The sequence below is a fragment of the Chrysemys picta genome, chromosome 16 (genome assembly GCF_011386835.1).
Source record: "Chrysemys picta bellii isolate R12L10 chromosome 16, ASM1138683v2, whole genome shotgun sequence".
NCBI lineage: Eukaryota > Metazoa > Chordata > Testudines > Emydidae > Chrysemys > Chrysemys picta.
This window is the reverse complement of record NC_088806.1, coordinates 14,111,239-14,133,079: the sequence shown is the minus strand read 5'-3', so window position 1 is coordinate 14,133,079 and position 21,841 is coordinate 14,111,239. Positions and strand designations below refer to the sequence as shown.

Below are 21,841 nucleotides of genomic sequence, written 5' to 3'. Positions count from 1 at the left end.
GGCAATGAGTTCCACAGGTTGACTGTGTATTGTGTGAAGAAATACTTCTTTTGTTTGTTTAAAACTTGCTGCCTATTAATTTCATTGAGTGACCCCTGATTCTTGTGCTACATGAAGGGGTATATAGCACTTATTCACTGTCTCCACCTCACTCATTATGTTAAAGACCTCTGTTAAAGCTAGCTGCTCCAAGAAGCCATCATTAATGGTGTCTAAAAGCTTTATCCCTTTATCTCTCCTATAGCCCGGGGGGGCCAAACTTACTGACCCTCTGAGCCGCATATGACAGTCTTCAGAAGTTTGAGAGCTGGGGCGCACCTGCCAGGACTTGGGACTTCATCCCTGTGGGAGGCACCTGACAGGGTTTAGGGCTTCAGCCCTGCTCCTGCTGAAGCCCCAAGCCACAGCACGCATGCCCTGCGGGGCTGAAGCCCTGAGACCCCCGCTCCCTGCTGGGCGGAAGTCCCTACCCTACCACCTTGCTGCAAGGGAGAGGTCTCGAGCTCCCCTTCCCAGTCTGGTAGGTGGAGAATGGGGGGTGGAGTGTGTGTGGGGGCTGGGGGGGCGGCTTTGTGAGCTGCACTTTAATGGTAAAAGAGCACATGAGCCACAGTTTGGCCCCCCCTGACATAGCCGTTTAGTCATCTCTTTCCCAAGCTGAACAGTTCCAGGCTTTATATTCCCTGGTCATATAGAAGCTGTTCCATACCCCTAATAATTTTTGTTGTCCTTCTCTGTACCTTTTCCAATTCTAATCTATCTTTTTTTAGATGGGGCGACCAGAACTGCACGCAGTATTCAAGGTGTGGGCATACCATGGATTTATATAGTGGCTTTACGATATTTTCTGTCTTATCATCTATCCCTTTCCTAATGGTTCCTAACATTCTATTAGCTTTTTTGACAGCCATTGCATATTAAGTAGACGTTTTCAGAGAACTATCCACAACGACTCCAAGATCTTTCTTGAATGGTAACCGCCAATTTAGACCCCATCATTTTATATGTATAGTTGGGATTATGTTTTCCAATGTGCATTACTTTGCATTTATCAACATTGAATTACACCTGCCATTTTGTTGCCCAATCACCCATTTCTGTGAGGTCCCTTTTGCAATCAGCTTTGGACTTAACTATCTTGAGTAATTCTGTAATCATCTTCAAATTTTGCCACCTCACTGTTTACTCCTTTTCCCGGACCAATTATGAATATGTTGAACAACATTGTCCCAGGACAGATTCGTGGGGAATACCACTATTTACCTGTCTCCATTCTGAAAACTGATAATTAATTCCTATCCTTCGTTTCCTGTCTTTTAACCAGTTACTGATAAATGAGAGGACCTTCTTTCTCATCACATGACTCCTTACTTTGCTTAAGAGCCTTTGCTGTGAAGGATCTTGTCAACTGGACAAGTTCCATTGGATCATCTTTGTCCACATGCCCTCAAAGAATTTTAGTAGATTGGTGATACTTGGTTTCCTTTTACAAATGCTGTGTTGATTCTTCCACAAGAAATTGTGTTTGTCTATGCATCGGATAATTCTGTTCTTTACTATGTTTCAACCAATTTGCCTGGTTCTGAAGTTAGGTTTACTGGACTGTAATTGCCAGGATCGCCTCTGGAGCATTTTTTAAAAATTGGTTTCACATTAGCTATCCACCAGTCATCTGATACAGAAGCTGATTTAAACGATAGGTTACATTACATACCATAGTTAGTAGTTCTGCAATTTCATATTTGAGTTCCTTCAGGACTCTTGGGTGAATTCCATTTGGTCCTGGGGACTTATTACTGTTTAATTATAAATTTGTTCCAAAACCTCCTCTATTGACACCTCAATGTGGGATAATTCATCAGATTTGTCACCTAAAAGGAATGGCTCAGGCGTGGGAATCTCCTTCACATGCTCTGCAGTGGAGATAAATGTAAAACTTTCATTTCGCTTCTCCGCAATGGTCTTGTCTTCCTTGAATGCTCCTTTAGCACCTTGATTGTCCAGTAGTCCCACTGTTTGTCAGGCTTCCTGCTTCTGATGTATTAAAAAAAAGTTTTTTAGTTTTTGAGTCTTTTGCTAGTTGCACTTCAAATTCCTTTTTGGCCTGCCTAATTATGCTTTTACACTTGACTGACCTGAGTTTATGCTCCTTTCTGTTGTCCTCAGTAGGATATGACTTCCCATTTTTAAAGGATCCGTTTTTGCCTTGGACCACCTCTTTTACTCTGTTTAGCCATTGTTGACTTTTTTTGGTCCCTTTACTATTCTTTTTAATTTGGAGTATACATTTAATTTCAGCCTCTATTATGGTGTTTTTATAAAGTGTACATGCACCTTGCTGGATTTCACTCTTGTTACTGTTCCTTTTTGATTTCCATTTAATTAGCATCCTCATTTTTGTGTAGTTCCCCTTTCTGAAGTTAAATGCTACTGTTGTGGGCTTCTTTGTTAATCCCCCCACCCCACACACACACAAAAGGATGTTAAACTTAATCACATTATGGTCTCTATTACCAAGCGGTCCAGCTGTATTCACTCCTTGGGCCAAATCCTGGACTCCCCTCAGGACTAAATCAAGAATCAACCTCTCCCTTTGTGGGTTCCAGGGCTAGCTGCTCCAAGAAGCCGTCCTTAATGGTGTCTAAAAACTTTATCTCAGCATTCCATCCTGAGGTGACATACCCAGTCAATATAGGGATAGTTGAAATCCCCCATTATTATTGAGTTTTCTATTTTTTGGCTTCTCTAATCTCTTGGAGCATTTCACAATAACCATCACTATCCTAGTTAGGTGGTCAGTAGTATATTCCTACTGCTATACTTATTATTCAAGCATGGAATTTCTACCTATAGAGATTCTATGATACAATTTGATATATTTAAAATTGTTAGGATATTTGACTCTATGCTTTCTTTTACATATGGTGCCACTCCCCCACCAGGTAGGTGTTTGGCAGGTACTGCTTGTATCTCGAGGGTTAATATTAACTTTTGTTGCCTTCTTGCTTGTTTGTTTAAAAACTAAAACTGTAGTTTACAATCCTCTTTCCAGTCAGGAATTCTGAGTAGGGACTTGAAGTTGGAGCTGAGGCAGATGAGGATGGGAAGGGATTCTTCATAAAAGCTAGATGGGTGGTAGGAGCTTGGCAGAAAGAGAGCAGTCAGACAAGCAGCTAACTAGGTGAATAGGGTGAGGAGAGATGGGAAGTGACATAGGGAGGGTTTTGGAGAAAGGGTAGGCCTGTACACAACATTGGGAAAGGCAGATGATTTTGGTGGGGGAAGGTGAATGTGGAGGAAGCCAGAAAGATTGCAGAAGCTGAGATGTGAGATGATTGAGGGTTTTCTCAGGCCTTGCCTACACTGCAGAGTTTTGTTGATGCAAGTTACGCCAACGAACAGCCACTGCTGTAATTAAACCACCGTTGCATGTCCACACTATGCTCCTTGTGTTGGCAGAGTGCATCCACAATAAGAGCTCTTGCATCGACTCAGAGAGCAATGCACTGTGGGTAGCTATTCCTCTGTGCAACTGGCCGCAGGGTGAATTGGGACGAGTTTGCAAAGCCTCATGGGTCAGGTACAGCTTCACACGATGAAGGTTTCTCAATCCCATTGTTCCATGGACATCCTTCTAGATTGCCAACCGCTTTTCAACTGTCCTGGCAATCTGCAACCCAGCCATCTCTGTACGAAAGCACAGGATGTGCCCTGCTTTTCAGGATTGTGCTGCATGTTATGAACAAAAGGCTATAAGAGGAGTCCACTGGGGGGCAATTCAGCTGGGGGATGCCTTGAAGGAGCATATTAACACTGAGCCACAGTAATGTGTGTTGCTGTAGTGTGCTGAGCCTGGCATTGTTTGCACCATGCTAGGAACCTTGTAATGAGTGCTGCGTGCGCCTGAAAAGTAATACATTGTACATCACTCTTTCATGTAGCACTCAGTAATATTATCAGACCAACATTGCTGAACACTAACACAAGAAGCCCACAGAAGTGTGGAGGGAGTGGGGGGGAGTGTGTGTGAGAGAGTGAGACAGTGTGTGTGTTGGGGAAGTGTATGTGTTGGGGGAGAGTGAGTGGCGGCACCCGGTCTCTTTAAGTATAGCACTCACCAGCCTGATCACTTGTTCAGACAGCAGCTGGAAGCAACCAATCCGGATGTAAGCGGGGGAATGGTCCCGCTATTGTGGGGAACTTTCCTGGCTTCTGCACTACCCTGGTGAAGTGGGCTAGCGAAAGGATCCGAGTCCTCGCTCCCACTTCCTTTACCCAGAGGCCTCACTGCCCTTGAGGACTCCCCTTCCACTCTCCTGTCTGGCAGAGTCCTCGTAAACCCCGACAAGGCTGGGCTCAGGATTCCTGGGGGGCTCGACCCCCAACCCTGCTGTGGTCACCCAGGACAGGGGCTAGGGTGTCCCCACTCCGGGGTACTCTGTCTGCACTGGGCACCTCCCTGACCCACTGATCATTTCATACAATTTAAAGCAAATACAAGTTGTTTAATTAACAATTAATTTTAAAAAAGAATAAGGAAAAATGGGAAAGGTTAAAGGAAAACACATCACCCCGCTCTGTGGCAGGGAACATCACAAACAGTGTCTCTGGTACGTCAGGGCAGTTCAGTCTGTTCCTTGTAGGTCCCAGGCTCCTTCTCAGGCCCTGTCTGTGCTGCAGGGACGCTGTGGGTTGGACACTTGCTCTGGTGGTGGCCACACGCTCTCAGGCTCTAGGTGGCAGGACCCTTCTTCCCAGCGTCGCCCCCGCCCGGTCGGGGTTATGATCCCCCTGCAAGGCCTCTTGGCTGAGGCGTCTCCCTGTGCTGGGCCCACTGCCCAGGGTCCCCCTCACTCTCCCCAGCTGCTCACCGCACCCAGCTCCGGACGGCTCCAGCCCCGGCTCCACTCGGCCTCAGCACGGCTGCTGCTGCTGCTCTGCCTTCAGCTCCCTGGGCTGCTTCTCTGGCCTCTCTGGCTCTGGTTGCTGCAGCTCTGCCCCCAGGACAGCTCTGCTCTGCAGGCTGCTTCTGTGACTCTGCTCCCAGCTCTGACCTGCTCCCTGGCTGCTTGTCTGGCCCCTCTGGCTCTGGTTGCTGCAGCTCTGCTCCCAGCGCAGGTCTGCTCTCTCTGGGCTGTGCTCTGGCTTTGGGGCTGCCGCTCTGCTTCCAGCAGCTTAGCTCGGGCCCCTGCTCTCTCCTTAGCTCGGCCCCACTCTGTCTGACTCAGGCCATTCCAGTTCACACGGAGGACGGGACCCCCTCTGGCCTCCTGACTCCCTGATTAGCTGCCCGCCCTGTCAATCAGGCTGATCTGGAGCATTGGCCTCTCCCCATTGTTCCTGGGGACTGTCAGTCTCAGGCTCCTGATTTGCCATCGACCCTTCCCCTTTTAGTGCTGGGAGCTAGCCAACCAAAACACCCCCACTGAATGTTAGTAAGGGGGCAACAGTCCCCTTACACGGAGATTAAAAACAACATGGAGTCCGGTGGCACCTTAAAGACTAACAGATTTATTTGGGCATAAGCTTTCTGTTAGTCTTTAAGGTGCCACCGGACTTCTTGTTGTTTTGGGGGATAGACTAACATGGCTACTCCCTGATACTTCTATCCAGAGATAGACAGCTGGTGTCCCCCTGTGCTCCTACCCCTGCTCAGCAGAGACTGGAACACCAGCGGGAGAGGGGGACACCCTAACATCAGCCCCACCTCCCTCCCTGGCTTTGCACAGCACAGCATGAGTCTCTTTCCCTCCTTCCCCAGCATCAGCGCACCCTGCCTGCCGGTCGCTGCAGTCCTGGTGCTGGGGAGAGCAGGATTCCACGTTAATGTTTTGATTCCGTGATTCCCTCCAAGTTCTCTCACAGCCTCCTCTCCCCACAGACCAAGGAAATCCACCCCCTCCCCTGTAGTCCAGGCAGGAGTGCATTTGCTATCAGGAGCGGCATGCTCAGCTGGGCAGTGGCTATATGAGTTCTCCACGCTGAGCAGTGGCGGATTAATGATTTTGCCGCCCCTAGGCCCTGAAATAATTGCCGCCCCTGGCCCCATATGAACTTGTTTTCGTTTTTTTACAAATTCGTTTGAACTAAAATGAATCTAAATATCATTAAAATAATTGAACATTTACAAGTACAGCAGACCCTCACTTGAACGCACGTCTGTATAGCGCGATTTCGCTTATAGTGTGGGACCGCACATGGATCCAAAACCCCACGTTCAATACGCGCTATGATTGGTAGACTCGCGGCGTCACTGATGCTGCGATTACAAAAATGCTATTATAAATTTGCCGCCCCTAGGTGATAATACGCCACTGACGCTAAGCAATTTCAAAACTTCCTGGGGCTTTGAAAGGGGAGGGGTGCATGTCTGTGTAGCTGGATGCAGGGCAGTGGAGTTCAAAACAGTGAGCAGAGCGGTCACGGGGGGCATTGTGGGATACCTCCTGGAGGCCAGTTACGGCGACATAGCGAACGCAGTGTCTTACACTGACACTTTGTTGCTCTAACTTCGCTGCAAAAAGCTCTATGCCTCTCGTCGAGGTGGTTTTATTTTGTCAGCAAAGCAGGAGAGTTTTGATGGTGGGAAGAGCATTGTAGTGTGTCCACCGCCACTGTTTTGTCGACAAAAGCTGCCTTTTGGCTCAGTGGGGATGGAGGGGAACATCCCGACAAGTAACATACAGTTCTTCCTTTTCCTTTTATGCAGTAAACCAATGTACGACCCTAGTGTTCAGCACACTCCCTTCCCACTCCTGTGAAATGTATGTGTGACAAACCCTCGTTCCCCAAAGCAGCTTATACAGGGAGGCAAAAGAGCAAGGAGATAAGGAGCACTAAAGAAAGATCAGATCTCTTCTTTGGTCGCTTAGCTTTAATATCTTTTCTGCTAGCTGTGATGCTTCTTGACACATCTTTTCAAAGGCAACATAGTTGACTGTCAAAAAGACTGAATTTCCTAAAATACAGAGGAAGCAAAGGGAAAAAACTTCCTTTGAGAATAGAGCAACTGCTTTAATAAACTTCTGGTTTGGCTACAGGCTAGTAATATTGAGCATAATCTATTCAAATGCACAGGAGAATCTGTCTTTTGAAATTAGGAATCTGCATAAAAAATCCAGGGTCCCATATGTTCTCCTTAAAAAATTTCAAGTGAAGTTATTTCACTTCAACTTTATTTTTAAAGTTTGGGGAATAAAGTTATGAAAAATGGAAGCTTCTTTTTTAGAAATGTGCTGTTGTTTATCTTCTGAGGATGAAGCACAATGGGGAAAATTCTGCTCTCCATCACACTGGTGTAAACCCAGATGATGATTTTTTCTCAGTGGAATTACTAAGAGCAGGATTTTACCTCATCCTGTATCTCTCCATTTTCTGTTCATTTCCACTGCAGCACAGTTAAGAAAGAAGAAACTCCATTTTGCTGGAAATAGGGTGACCAGATGTCCCGATTTTATAGGGACAGTCCCGATTTTGGGGTCTTTTTCTTATATAGGCTTCTATTACCCCCCACCCCCATCCCGATTTTTCACACTTGCTGTCTGGTCACCCTAGCTGGAAAGTAGTTTTATCTGGAAAGACAAATTTCAGTTTTTGGAAAATTTCATCCTCAGTCAGGATGAAAAGCCAAAACCTCAAATTTTTGCAGAACTGAAATCTTGCAATATTTCGTGGTGTTTCTAAAACAAAAAATAGATTGATGCAGAGCTGCTGACTAAAACGGATATGGTTCTTGTTAGTTTCACTGCTGCCCACCACTGCAGCTGCAATGAAACTGGACAAACACTTTTTGTCAAATTAGCCAGACTGAGGTGAAAATCACTGTAGCTATTTAGTGGTGGACAGCAGTGAAGCTGACAAGAATTACATAAATTTCAGTCTGCAGTTGTCAGGGTCTCTAGGGTCCCTGGCAGGCTGATGGGGAGTGGGGAGCCAGGAGCCTGGAAGACCTCGGAGCACTGGCTCCCAAGCTCCAAGGCTCCTGGCTCACCCGGGGCTGACAGTTCTTCCTAGGCTGCCAGGTCCGCTGCTGCAGGTAAGCTGAGGGGAATTGGGAGCCTGGAAGCCTTTGGAGCCCGGCTCTACTGGAGTCCACTTGGTGAACTGTGGAGGAATCAGGAGCCCGGGAGCTTGGGAACTAGGATTCCAAAGGCTTCCCAAATCCCAGGCCACCTGGCTGCCCAGGCTGGCAGGCTCCTGGGAATCGGGCAGCTTGGGAAGGCAGCTGGCCTGGGAATTTGGAAGCCCTGAAGTCCCCAACTCTGAAGAAGTCTGCATGGTGGGCTGCTCTGCCTGGTGGGCTGCAGAGGAATGGGCTGCGGGAGCTGGCAGGAAAACAGGCAGGCTTCTGTCAGAAGTTTGCTGGAATTGAACCATTTCTGGAAACATTTTGATGAATCGGCAAATTCTGATGAAAGTATATTTTGTTGGGATTTTTCTGCCCAGCTCTACTGGGAGGTCGATAATGCCAGAGCCAGCTGTGCTGTAGCCAGTGATGAGAAGAACTCTGCCAGCATATTAAAGATCTCTTGTCACTTACAACTCTGAATTTGCTTTCTACTCGATCCAGGAGTTTTTTCTGAGCTTGGAACTTTGATTTGCTAGGAAGATATTGCCAATCACAGCCACTGCCGCTTCTCAAGTTTGGGTGGAATAAAACTTAACAAAAAAGTCAGAAATACATCTGCGCTATATGGAGGTATGACCGTGTAATCACGATTGGCCAATCCGTTTTTTTAGAAATGAAGACTTTTCAGGATGTTCATTGCTCATCAAAGAGCACTCCAGACTGTCTGATCCAGAGAATAATGTGGTCAGGGCTTGCCTTGAGTACAGTGTCTATCCTCAGTGCAGAAGATAGTATTTGGCACTACAACTACTCACTCCTAGTCCTGGGAAAGTTCTCTTTCTTCCTCCAGCAGGTTGCCACTGTAGCTGCTCAGGCATGTGCAGCAAGTAACTTTAATTCCCAGGTGGACCAGAATCATTTGCTCTGGCTGTCATGATGCTGACAAGGATCACAGTAGATAACTGCCACCCAAATAAGCCAAAGCTCTACAGCCACAGATTATCAATACAGGGTCAGACACTGTGAGTGCCCAGACCAGGTCCTAGTGCTATTGTGGTGGAACCTCTTTAGATGTGGTACCCTTGGAAGCTACCTACCCAGCCTTTGCCTAAGGCTGACACCTACATGTTAAAAGGACAGTAAGTCTCTTCAGATACACAGGATAGTGCAGATTTTTTAAAATGGAATTTAATGATTTTGTATTAAACTACAGTGGGTTCAGCTGCTGTTTTTACAGTTTCAAGCTTGACAGAGTGAAAATCACCTTTGGTGCTTTTCTCAAATTTGGAGACTCCAGGAACACACAAAGGCCAAGGATAGTGACCATAGACCCAATCACAAGTACAAAGTCTTAACTGTACTACAAGTTTTGTTAAAGCAATGAGTAGTTACAATTACCCATGAATACAGAAATGCTTCAAAAGCCCATGGAATGACTAATACTGTATTCCTACTTACATCTCCAAAGATACTCCAGGATCTGATGGAGATCTCAACAGATGATCATTGATAGAGAGGTGGTTCCTGCTGGGATTTCCCATGGGTCTTCCCTTGGGGGTCTTCCCACTCTTATCCAGCCAGGGAACCTCCTTTATATTGTTGTTCTGACCACACCTAACACATTATGTGTATGCATGAGCGTTTCAATGAATATCGGTGTGCGCCATTTTTCATAGGTTGTTGTCTTAGCTCCCCTTATTCTCAATAGTATCTACGCACATCCTGTGTCCATGGTAACCCACCGTCAGAACCGAACTTTTCATGCTGTTGTTTTGTGGTCTGTTACAGTTTGTTTTTCTGTAACATCACCTTTTGGCACTTTCTTTCCAGTAATCTTGTAACCTTACAGGGTAACCTAAGCATAGGGGTATGCCTAGGTTACCCACTTATGTCAAGCATTCTTAAGCCAATGGCCTACTATGGCTAAGCTAAAATCTTACAGGCCTCAGACTGTAGGCCGTTCATTACAGCCATGCTTTACTTACATACCTAAATACTTGTCAATCTTACACTTCTATAATCCTACAATTTACATCTATTTACCATACTTTGATTATATATGAAATAGCGTATGAGTTGAACAAACACTCAATAACACAATGATGAATGGATGATAAAATGACCTAACTGGCTACACTCGATAACACAGTCTGTATCATCCCTTTCACTGCAGTCAGTGGAAGGGACTTAGCACAGGCAGAGTTCCCCTTGGGATATCGAAGATGAGGTGTACCACCTTTCTGGTTCTGGCCACCTATCCCTGAAACTCTGCAGAAACGTGGCTGTGTGGTAAGAGCTGGGGGCAGGAGGAGGCATGACAGGAGGCATGCTGCCAAAACAGGGAGGCTAGTGTAGTAAGATGCAGAGGCAGCCAAATCTTCAGGGTGGATCGTTTCTGGGGATTTCCTTCCCTGTGGATCCCCTAGATTCATGGTGTGGAGGCCTCATCCTGTGCCCACCCCAAGTTTCTCCCAACTGAGGGGACACATCCCAGGGAAGCTTTTGAAGAATTCTGGCCCCTCCATGGGTTTTCCCACAGGAAGAGGTGTGGCCTAGTGGTATCCTCAAAATAAAGCAAGAAGAAGAGAAATTCCCTGTCTTCAATCAGTGGCAGTGACCCCTGCAGAGATGGGACTGGAGCAGAAAGCACCGTGAAGTCTCTTGGCTGTGATGCCACAACTGACGTGCCTTGAGGACAGTGTTTAAGATATTTTCTATTTGTATTTAAAAATCTAAAATACCAGGTATTTACAAACTGCTACATGTCTCAGACCAAAGCAAAGCTCTGAACCCCACTATTGTGGTTGTACATATTCCAAATCCTGTGGCACCTGTCCAACTCTGCAGTGAAGATGGTGGAGAGACGGACCCAAGTCCGGGGTTGGCTGCAGAGAGGGGAGCTAACAGACCTTGAAAACTTTTTCATAAGCCCTAACTTTGGACTTATGTTCAATAACTTGAAAGAAGCAAGGAGAAATATGGCTGACTAGATAAGCCAAGGAAGGAAGTAGGAGGGTAGTGAACAATGCTAGGCTTATAGTTTAGAGGATAGGAACTAGCTAGAATTGTCACTGGAGTATAAAATCACAGTGTGTCCAGAAGGGAGGTCCCATCTCTGACATTCTCCTGCAAGGCCCATGCTAATTGTAGTCTAGGGACAACCCAGTCATATCCCCCACCCCCCCAGGGCACTTCAGTGACTGCACCGATAGCACTAATGGCTCAAACCACGGAACTTTCTTTTCTTGAACAATCTTTTTTGCACCGAAACTCATTTGTCCCATTAAACATTTGTAAAGTGTGCTTTAAAAGGCACTTGGTTGTTTAGGTCCAGGCATCACGGCTGAAGTGGAATGTTTATGTAGAACTACCTTAGAGATATGTCAGAGCAGGAGCGTAGGCGCTATACAGCTGTCAAAAGCATATGCCAGGTTGGCTTAATTCATTGGGATATTCTTTATTTTCTTCTTTATCGTCATTTTATAACAATGTGGCCTCCAGGTGCATGTAAAATAAAGATCTATAAAATCCTATATGTACGTCACTTGACAAATTATCAGTGATGGTAATAAACACCACACCTGGGTGCCAAAACCTCCGAGTCCCCTGCCTTCCCATTTAAGCCACCCTCTGCAAAAAATCTCCATCAATCTATAGACTTTACTGTGGGTCCCCGAAGGCCCATAAACCTGGAGTCTATCAGACTAGGGGAAAGCAAATTCTGTCACCCATTCCTGATCCATCTCATTCCTGCTGGCATATGACATTCCTAGGGGCAATCCAAACCAGTGAGGGGCTGTATTACCCCTGCCCTGAAACTAGGGGTGCCTCATAATGCTTCGTTGTTGTAGCTTTCAACTTGGGTTGCTCACAATCAGTCTGCCAGCATGCAGGTCCCACCCTGAGTGTCTGTGTACAGCTACAGTCTTGGTCCAGAAGCTCTGACCCCAGCAGCCTGTCAGCAAACACCAGCCACGCTCTGGCTTCCAGCAGCCTTGGGTACTACCTGCAGGATGACCCCAACACATTCCTGGTCCTGGATTTTCTGCCAAAGCATGTGTTCTGCACTGTCCAGCCCTCTTCTGGACAGTCCAGATATAAGGGGATCAATATACAACAGTTTGTTACTTTAAAGGGACCTCCCCACTGTCAGGGTTCCCCCCTTCTAAATTCTGTGATACAGATGTGGGGACCCACATGAAAGACCCCCTAAGCTTATTTCTACCAGCTTAGGTTAAAACTTCCCCAAGGCACAAATTCCTTCCTTGCCCTTAGTATCGCTGCCACCACCAAGTGATTTAAACAAACATTCAGGGAGGGCCACTTGGAGCCCTACCTCCCCCAAAATATCCTCCCAAGGCCCTACACCGCCTTTCCTGGGGAGGCTTGAGAATAATATCCTAACCAATTGGTTACAAAGTGAGCACAGATCAATGCCCCTGGGTCTTTAGGACACTGAAAAACAATCAGGTTCTTAAAAGAAGTTTATTTTAAAAAAAGATTAAAGAATCACTTCTGTAAAATCAGGATGGAAGATAACTTTGCAGGGTAACAAAAAAGATTCCAAACACAGAGGATTTCCCCTCTAGGCAAAACTTTAAAGTTACAAAAACAGGGATAAACCTCCCTCTTAGCACAGGGAAAATTCACAAGCTAAAACAAAAGATAATCTAATGCATTTCCTTGCTATTACTTACTATTTCTGTAATATTAGATGCTTAGTTCAGATATGGCTTAGGGAGACGTATTTTCCCTGCCCTGGCTCCTCGCTGACCAGGAGAGAACAAAGGAACATGAAAACAAAAACCTTCCCCCACAGATTTGAAAGTATCTTCTCCCCTTATTGGTCCTTTTGGTCAGGTGCCAACCAGATTATCTGAGCTCCTTAACCCTTTGCAGGTAAAGGAGGGATTAACCCTTTACAGGGTAAAGAGGGATTTTATGCTACCCTTAGCTGTATGTTTATGACACCCACACATTCCATTTAAAGACAACACTAGATTAATTTTGATTAAAGAATACGACAAGTTTATTTAACTACAAAGAGATTTTTTAAATGAGTACAAGTATAAGGCATTAAAGTCAGAAATGGTTACAAGAGAAATAAGAATAAAACACTTCCTAGTACTAACTTAGGGCTTGGCTACACTTGCAAGTTAGAGCACATTAAATCAGCACTGGGCACCCTAATTCTTGAGGTGTCCACACTGGCAAGATACTTAGAGCGCCTGGACTCTGGAGCTGGAGCGCTCCTGGTAATCCACCTCCACGAGAAGCATAAAGCTTGCTGCGCCTTGGCTGAAATGCCCGGGTGTCAGTGTGGATGATGTGTTGCATTACTGTGCTGTGATTGGCCTCCAGAAATGTCCCATAATCCCCTGAAGTCAGGTGGCCACTCTTGTCATTGTTTTGAACTCGGCTGCAGGCATGCGGATATCCCCTTTCAAAGCTCTGTTTCTGACAGCCGGCATGCTTATCTGCTCCGGGACAAAGCAAACCATTACTGTGGAATGCTGCTGCTGCCGAGGCGTGTGTGTGTGTGTGAGAGAGAGAGAGAGGCGGGAGGGTGGGGAATCTGCTGCTGTCTGAACTTACAAGACAGCATGCTGACACACTCTCTGCCCCCCCAAAACACACTGTCTCTCCCCCCACATACACACAACATACTCCCGTCACACTCCACACACCCCTATTTGAAAAGCACGCTGCAACCCCTTGCACACTGAGATAGCTACCACAACGCACTGCTCTCTGTGGCATTGCAAGAGCTGCCAATGTGGCCGCGCCACTGCACTTGCAGCTGACAGTATAAACACATGGCAGCATTTTCCCTGCTGTGGTTTCCGAAGGCTGGTTTAACTCCCAGCACTCTACATCAGCAAGTGTAGCCAAGCCCTTAATAAACTATACTTGATTCAAGGTGAAGTCCCTTACCACATATTTCCAGTTACATTGCTGACCAAATTCTCAGGGCAGGATCTGCTCCAAAATCCACAGCTGTTTCTTTTGTCTTCTTAGGTGAAAAGGAGAGAGACAGATAGGGAAAGATAACTTGGGGGTGGGGGTTTGCCCCTCACTTTTATAGTTCAGTCACCTTTTAAATGCATTTTCCCGAGGGTTACCCCTAGATAAAGGTCATTCCCACTGTGAGGTTGGAATTAAGGAATCCGGTGGAGAAAGAGGTTCATGCTGTCGTTTGCGAAACTGCAGATCTGTTTGTTCCTGCTTCCCTTCCTTACCAAAGAATGACCACTTGATAAGTGAATGCCCATCAGCTTTGATGACACCTGGATAGATGTGTCAACTTGTTCTTTGTCTTTAAGAAACAGACTTGCCTGGCAAACACACTTCAGTCATGATTTCAGCTCATGTTCATAGCTTTGTATATAATGTTGCTACATACATTTCATCCTGATATTAGTAACCAGTAAATTATTAGCTTTCAAATGATATCTCACAAGGCATATTTTGTACAAAGATTGTTAGAGTGGTGTGTAGGGTGTGAATACAGGGGTGCATTCCATCACATAGGTCCTTTGGTTTCTGTCCTTGTATGCACACAAAGAACCTGTTCTACACTCCTCACTGGGAGAGTTTCTCTCTACTGAGGCCCTTTGGCCTAGTCTAGGAATGGGGATTTTAGGATCCAGACACCCAGTTTCCCTTCACTACCTCTCATTGGTAGGTGGATGGACTTAATTCTCCTTCAGGGCAAACTGTGTGAAGCACTCACATAACAGTAGCTTCTGAAAAACAAGAGTTATTAAAAGCAGAGAAGGAATCAGATTAAAATGAAATAAATAGTTTCCATAACATTCCTTTTGTGAATCTAGAGAACTAGGCCTCCTTAGCTAGAGGGTGCTAAAGAGAAGAAAGGAACATCTATATCTCTAATAAGTAATTCCCTTCTGACCTCCCCTTGGCAAGGGAGACAGCTGTGTTCAGGGAATTAGAGAGCTCCCACACACTCAGCCTTCTTGCCAGTCCTTGGTGTTGGAGTTCGTTAGTATATCGGGTGAGGCCACCTCCACATTTCCATGGAAGTGTTAGATCAGGGTGTGAAGGGCACACCGCCACTCTGGTAGAGAGAGGATGCTAATAAGCTCTTCTGGGCTCAGCCAGCACTAACCAGACACATCTGTAAGGCTTGTTCTGCCTGGAGGGAAGAAGCTTAAAAAGGAAAAACTTGCCACAGGAAGGGGCGGTGATCAGGGGAAGACTGTGTGCTTTGGAGACAGCTAGGCACAGAGACAGATCAGCAAAGAGGAAGATGGTTGCAAACCTTGCTGCGTCTGAGACTGTATGGGTCAGGTATAAACAGGGGTTACCAAAAAGGAGGGATTGAAAACAGACCCTAACCCTGAGCAAGGACACTGCTGGCTGCAGATATGCTAGACCCCAAAGGGGTGACCAAAAGACTGTCTGAGAGGCTGACCACCTTTGTCTTTTTCTTTTACTCTGGTTCTCCCCCTCCCAGGGAGGGAGAGGGAAAAGAACCTTTTTGTTTGTTTTTGTTTGGGGAATCTCTTGTATGCTGCAAGCAGGGAAGGACTCCGTAAGCAACCCAAATCATGGTCTGGTAGGGCCTCAAGGGGGCCCTCACCCATCACACAGGGATCCCACATGGAGGAAGTACCACAGGTGGTGTCTTCACTAGGGGAAAAGGTGCATTTTTAACATGTTAACTAAATTGTTAGAATCATCATGAAGACCAGATAAGTTGTAGTTGTAACATGTTATCTGGTCAAAGTAAACCCTGGCCCATCTGAATCAGAAAAAGGAACAGTATTGGGTAGTTGATGGTCTTCTTCTGACCTCTTGGAAGTAGCTAAAAGTTGCCCAGGGGTGATAGTCTGAGGGTATTGCTGTCTTCTGGTCTGCAGAGTAATAGTATTAGATGGTGGTGTGTGGGTCCTGACTGGCATCCTCACCAGTAGCCCTACTAGGAAGACATGATTCCTATGTTGGGTCTTGGATGGTTGTAATTTCTGTGGCAGGAGGTCAGACTAGATGACCATGATGGTTCCCTCTAGCCTGAATGTCTGGGTTAGGATACACCCCCCTGTCTAGTTTACACAGGGAACAATCTAGCATGCTAACTTTTGTGGATCCCATTCTGAGGTGCCTGTTCCTCCCTATACAATGAATAGGGAGCCGAGGTGCCTACCTCAGGCTTTTGAATTCCAGGGATTTCTAGGTGCCTAAAAGTTAGATGTTCCTTTGTGAATCTAGCCCAAAATCCATACAGACTACATCCATTGGTCCTTCACTGGGAATATTGACAAGCAGAGCTGCCCTCACAGGAAGATTTTTTTCCTCTGTGCTCATCTTCCACAAGTCTTATATAAGGCTCAACTTCTGTTGCCAGACAAGGCCAGTAGAACCTAGTTTTAACAAGATCAGGAGTTTTGTCTACACCTAAGTGTCCCATATCATCATGCAAAGAATGCAGCACAATACAGTGGTATTTTGTGGGGAGAATCAGTTATTGGTTTGCATGCAAGCCACCTGGCTGTTTGTGTGTTTGTTTGTTTGTCTGATACACTAGTCCTTTCTTTGTCATTCCTGGAGTAGTTATGGCAGAGGCACAACAGAGACAGCTTGTCTTTTTTCCCCACTGATACTACTAATCCTTCAATCCTGGATTTGCTCTCTGAGCAGCTTGAAATATGAGATTGAGTCAGTTGTGGTAGGGAAGTTTATGTCCAGACTAGTGAAGCAAACATATGCATGAGGAACAGCTTCTGGTGATGCCCCCAACTTGTCAATGATGTGTCCAGTGATGGCAGTGGGGGCTCACTCCATGATACTTGATACACATGGTCTTCACTTCAGGTGAGGAGACTTTAGTCCAGTCACTGTCCCCAGATAGTTCAGTGTGTGGTCTATGTGATAAAACAGTTCAGTGTGTGGTCTATGTGATAAAACACTTGCATCAGTATTGTACATCTAGGATGGTACTTCAGGCTAAAGTCATATGTAGCAAAGGCAGACAGCCATCTGTTTCCTGTTGCGTCCAGTTTTGCAGTAGTGAGCACATAGGTCAGTAGGTTGTTGTCTGATCTGACTTGGAATTTCATCCCATTAGAGGTAGTCATGAAACTTACCTACCTGCTTAACTTATCTGCCCACTTAAGCACCAGGTACTCTAACATATGAGCAGGATACTGTTAGGAATACATCATGAATAGGTCAGAATATGAACAAGAGGCTGCTAGACAACTTTCTGACACCACATATTACAGACCATTACCCTCTGACCCCACTGAGGATTGATTACCAAAAGAAACTACACCATCTGCTCAAGAAACTCCCTAAAGAAGCACAGGAAGAAATCTACATTGACATACCCCTAGAGCCCCGACCAGGGGTATTCTATCTGCTACCCAAAATCCATAAACCTGGGAATCCTGGATGCCCCATCATCTCAGGCATTGGCACCCTGACAGCAGGATTATCTGGCTATGTAGACTCTCTCCTCAGGACCTACACTCCCAGCACTCCCCGCTATCTTCGAGACACCACTGACTACCTGAGGAAACTACAATCCTTTGGTGATCTTCCAGAAAACACCATCCTAGCCACTATGGATGTAGAAGCCCTCTACACGAACATTCCACACAAAGATGGACTACAAGCCATCAGGAATAGCATCTCCGATACAATCACAGCGAACCTGGTGGCTGAATTTTGTGACTTTGTCCCGAGACAATTTATACCTTCAAGTCAGCGGGACTGCTATGGGTACCCGCATGGCCCCACAGTATGCCAACATTTTTTATGGCTGATTTAGAACAACGCTTCCTCAGCTCTCATCCCCTTACACCCCTACTCTACTTGCGCTACATTGATGACATATTCATTGTATGGACCCATGGGAAGGAGGCTCTTGAGGAATTCCATCAAGATTTCAACAATTTCCACCCCATCATCAACCTCAGCCTGGACCAGTCCACACAAGAGGTCCACTTCCTAGACACCCTATACCGGAAACCTACTGACCGCTATACTTACCTACATGCCTCCAGCTTTTATCCAGACCACATCACATGAACCATTGTCTACAGCCAAGCTCTAAGATACAAGCGCATTTGCTTCGATCCCTCAGACAGAGACAAACACCTACAGGATCTCTATCAAGCGTTCTTAAAACTACAGTACCCACCTGGTGAAGTGAAGAAACAGATTGACAGAGCCAGGAAGGGTACCCAGAAGTCACCTACAACAAGACAGGCCCACTCTATATGCATCCGAAGAAGTGGGCTGTAGTCCAGGAAAGCTTATGCTCTAATAAATTTGTTAGTCTCTAAGATGCCACAAGTACTCCTATTCTTCTTCCAACAAAGAAAGTAACAGAACGCCACTAGCCGTCACCTACAGCTCCCAACTAAAACCTCTCCAGCGCATCATCAAGGATATACAACCTATCCTGAAGGATGATCCCTCTCTCTCACAGACCTTGGGGAACAGGCCAGTTCTCACTTACAGACGGCCCCCCCAACCTGAAGCAAATACTCACCAGCAACTACACACCACACAACAAAAACATCAACCCAGGAACTAAACCCTGCAACAAACCCTGGTGCCAACTCTGTCCACATATCTATTCAAGAGACACCATCATATGACTTAACCACATCAGTCACACCATCAGGGGCTCATTCACCTGCACATCTACCAATGTGATATATGCCATCATGTGCCAGCAATGCCCCACTGCCATGTATATTGGCCAAACTGGACAGTCTCTATGCAAAAGAACAAATTGACACAAATCTGACATCAGGCATCCGAACATTCAAAAACCAGTAGGAGAACACTTCAGTCTCACTGGTCACTCAATAACAGACCTAAAAGTGGCAATTCTTCAACAACAAAAACAGACTCCAACATGAAACTGCAGAACTGGAATTAATTTGCAAACTGGACACCATCAGATTAGGCCTGAATAAAGACTGGGTCATTACAAAACCTAAACCTAATTTCCCCAATACTAATTTCTCCCTACTGTTACTCACACCTTCTTGTCAACTGTCTGAAATGGGCCACTCTCATTATCAATTCAAAAGTTATTTTTCCTCCTTTGGTATCCAGCTGTCAATTGAATTGTCTCGTTAGACTGACCTCGTACTTGGTAAGGCAACTCACATCTTTTCATGTATTTATATCTGCTCCTGTATTTTCCACTCCATGCATCTGATGAAGTGGGTTCTAGCCCATGAAAGCTTATGCCCAAATAAATTTGTTAGTCTCTAAGGTGCCACAAGGACTCTTGTTTTGTTGATACAGACTAACACGGCTACCACTCTGAAACCTGGTAGGAATACAACAGTCCTCTACATGGCTCATAACCCTTGTGGATGCTTTTGGTAAAACACTGCTCCAAGCTGGGAAGACTGGAATCTGTGTGCAGGATGTAAGCCTTAGTACTATCCAGATTTTCTATTCTCTATTTGATTCTTGACTTCAGGTTCATAGTGGCTTCTCATCACTCCCAGCATTGCTTCTGGTGTTTGCTTGCTAGAGGCAGGTACATGAAGCACATTTTTTTTTTCTGTTCTTCCATTCATCTTCTGCCCTTACTTTCATGAAGAAAACAAAGGAAGGAGGTTGGTCTCTACATACTAGTGGTCAGATGTTTGGCTGTGTGCATGTGTTCTTTCTGCATGCTATACTGACTCTGGCCAGATAGCCCATACAGCAGACTCCGATTGAACTGCCCAATAAATCTACAGACTTGGTTCATAGCGAAGGAACTTAGTCAGGTTTACTGCCGACGAGGCACGATGCTAATGCCCCAGCGCACTGGTTACTGGTACACTAACAGATGTATGCCTGTGACAATGGACCGGCTCAGTGAATGGTGGGACTTTCCATACTGCCCTCGGCCAGACAAAGACACGCCTTCTGAGATACATTTTTATACACAGATACAAACAAGCTATGTGTGGTCCTTTGATGTACCTAGATACCACCCTCTGACGTAGCTAACCACCATCCATTACCTTGTACCTGTTGGTTTGATCAAAACATCTCTATCCATCATGCTGTCATCCTGATCTTATCTTTAAGATGGGTCAGTGTGTTCCTGACTTCCTGTTATCTTTTGGGGAATGTTTTGGTGTCAAGGTGTTCTGGTACCACCCTTCTGGAATGTGTTTGCGTGCATGGCCTGTACATAGCACTTCCTAGGAATGTGTGTTTCTGCAATATCAGCCCTATTCTTGCCAGATTCTGTGAGCAGGGCCTGCCTCTTGCTCACAACTTAACTTTGTTTTATATTAGCAAAGCTTTGGCCGCTACGTTAGCCCAGGCCTCTGATACAAGGGCTTATGTTTCAAGTCCTCTTCCTACTACAGTGCTCTAATGCACGGTCTCAGCAACAATAAATTAGAATAAAGTGCTTCTTTAAGGAGCTGGTCCAGGTGAATATAGTTCAGTCTTTCTGAAGGTGTTTTCCCTCTAGAGTGTATTGTATGCAACAGTTGTTTTTTTCAGTTCTCATCTCAGGTAGTTGGAAAGCTTTTCTCCTTGATTGTGGATAGAGGTCCTAAGCCATATGTACCAGTCCTGTCCAGTACCAGGACCCCAAAGATATCCTACAGGGACTCAGGTATTCCCTCCCAGATCCATCTGGCTCAGTGTTCCATGCAAAATGGCCCTCATTAGCTTTCTACCACCCTTTTTCTTTTCTCTGGACAAAAGTACTCCATCACCATGAGAATGGCTGAATCCCTTCATTCTTCAAAATCATCCTTCCTCAGGGGAACTGATATATGCCAGAGAAAATTCCTAGTCTTGTGCATGGCTGGCACAATTGTGAACTTGAAGGCATTTTTTCGCTAGTTGTCCCATCACCACCAACCAGGAACTATTAAGTGTTGAAGAGGATGGAATGGACACATCTATCAATGCGGTGTCATTTTTCCAGTTGGTCTCTTCCTGGGTGAGAAAATCCTGCAATTTCACATTGAAAAGAGACAGGAGAAGTTTCAACACTCCCTTCTTTCACTGCTGCCTGCTGAGTTGTTTGCTGCAAGTCCATGGATGGGTCACACTCACAGAGAGCAGTAACTTCTTTAAGGGAGAGCTATAAAATGTAGTTCAGACTTTGACTTATACAAAACATCTGGTTGTTACCAGGGCACCAACAACATAGGTTTATTCATCACCTTTGATGATCTCCTTAAGGAGAAAGACCCTTTCATGGTCTGTCCCCTCTTCTTTCAGTGAATTTGGCCTGTTCCATTTTTCCAAACTGGGATAAAACAATGCTGTGTCTTCCCAACAGACATGGCCCTGATTCATAAGCAATAAATGGGGAGCTGAATGATCCTAGCGGCATCTCCAAATGTAGCCCTCTCAGGCCCCCAAAGGTGGTGGATTCCTCCCTCCTTAGTGACTAAAGCTGGGTAATCTTTTTTTCAGCTAAAGCATTTTTTGCCAAAAAATGCAGATTCAGTATGACCAAATAATTTAGTGGATTTTTGTGCACAACTATTTTTAGAGCACAACCACAAGCCTTGGTAACCCAAATCTATCGACCTGGGCTGGGCAGCTCACTTCCAAAAGCAGTGTAGATGTACTCTAATCGCCCTGCATGGAGCCAGCTGGGGCAGACTAAAAGTTCCCTACTGCATGTTAACATAGTACTGTTTGAAACAGGATTCCATTAACGCCCACTAAGGAACTTTTACTCTGGGCCAGCAGGGTCCACACAGACCAGTTAGTGCACAACACACTATCGTGGACTAAAATGTACACCCTTCTAGT

The 21,841-nt window shown here is 45.6% G+C and overlaps 1 protein-coding gene across 28 annotated transcripts in view; it reads left to right on the top strand.

Annotated features, from left to right (window-relative positions):
• Positions 1-21,841, top strand: part of PKNOX2 (PBX/knotted 1 homeobox 2) — a 658,041-nt gene that overhangs the window by 359,956 nt on the left and 276,244 nt on the right. The window contains exon 2 of one of the 28 annotated variants that reach the window (XM_065570179.1): positions 245-520. The exons of the other annotated variants lie outside the window; for them this stretch is intronic. Coding sequence (XP_065426251.1) covers positions 413-520 — 108 coding nt within the window. The 5' untranslated portion in view covers positions 245-412. The remainder of the gene's footprint in view (positions 1-244; positions 521-21,841) is intronic. 28 annotated transcript variants of the gene reach the window in all.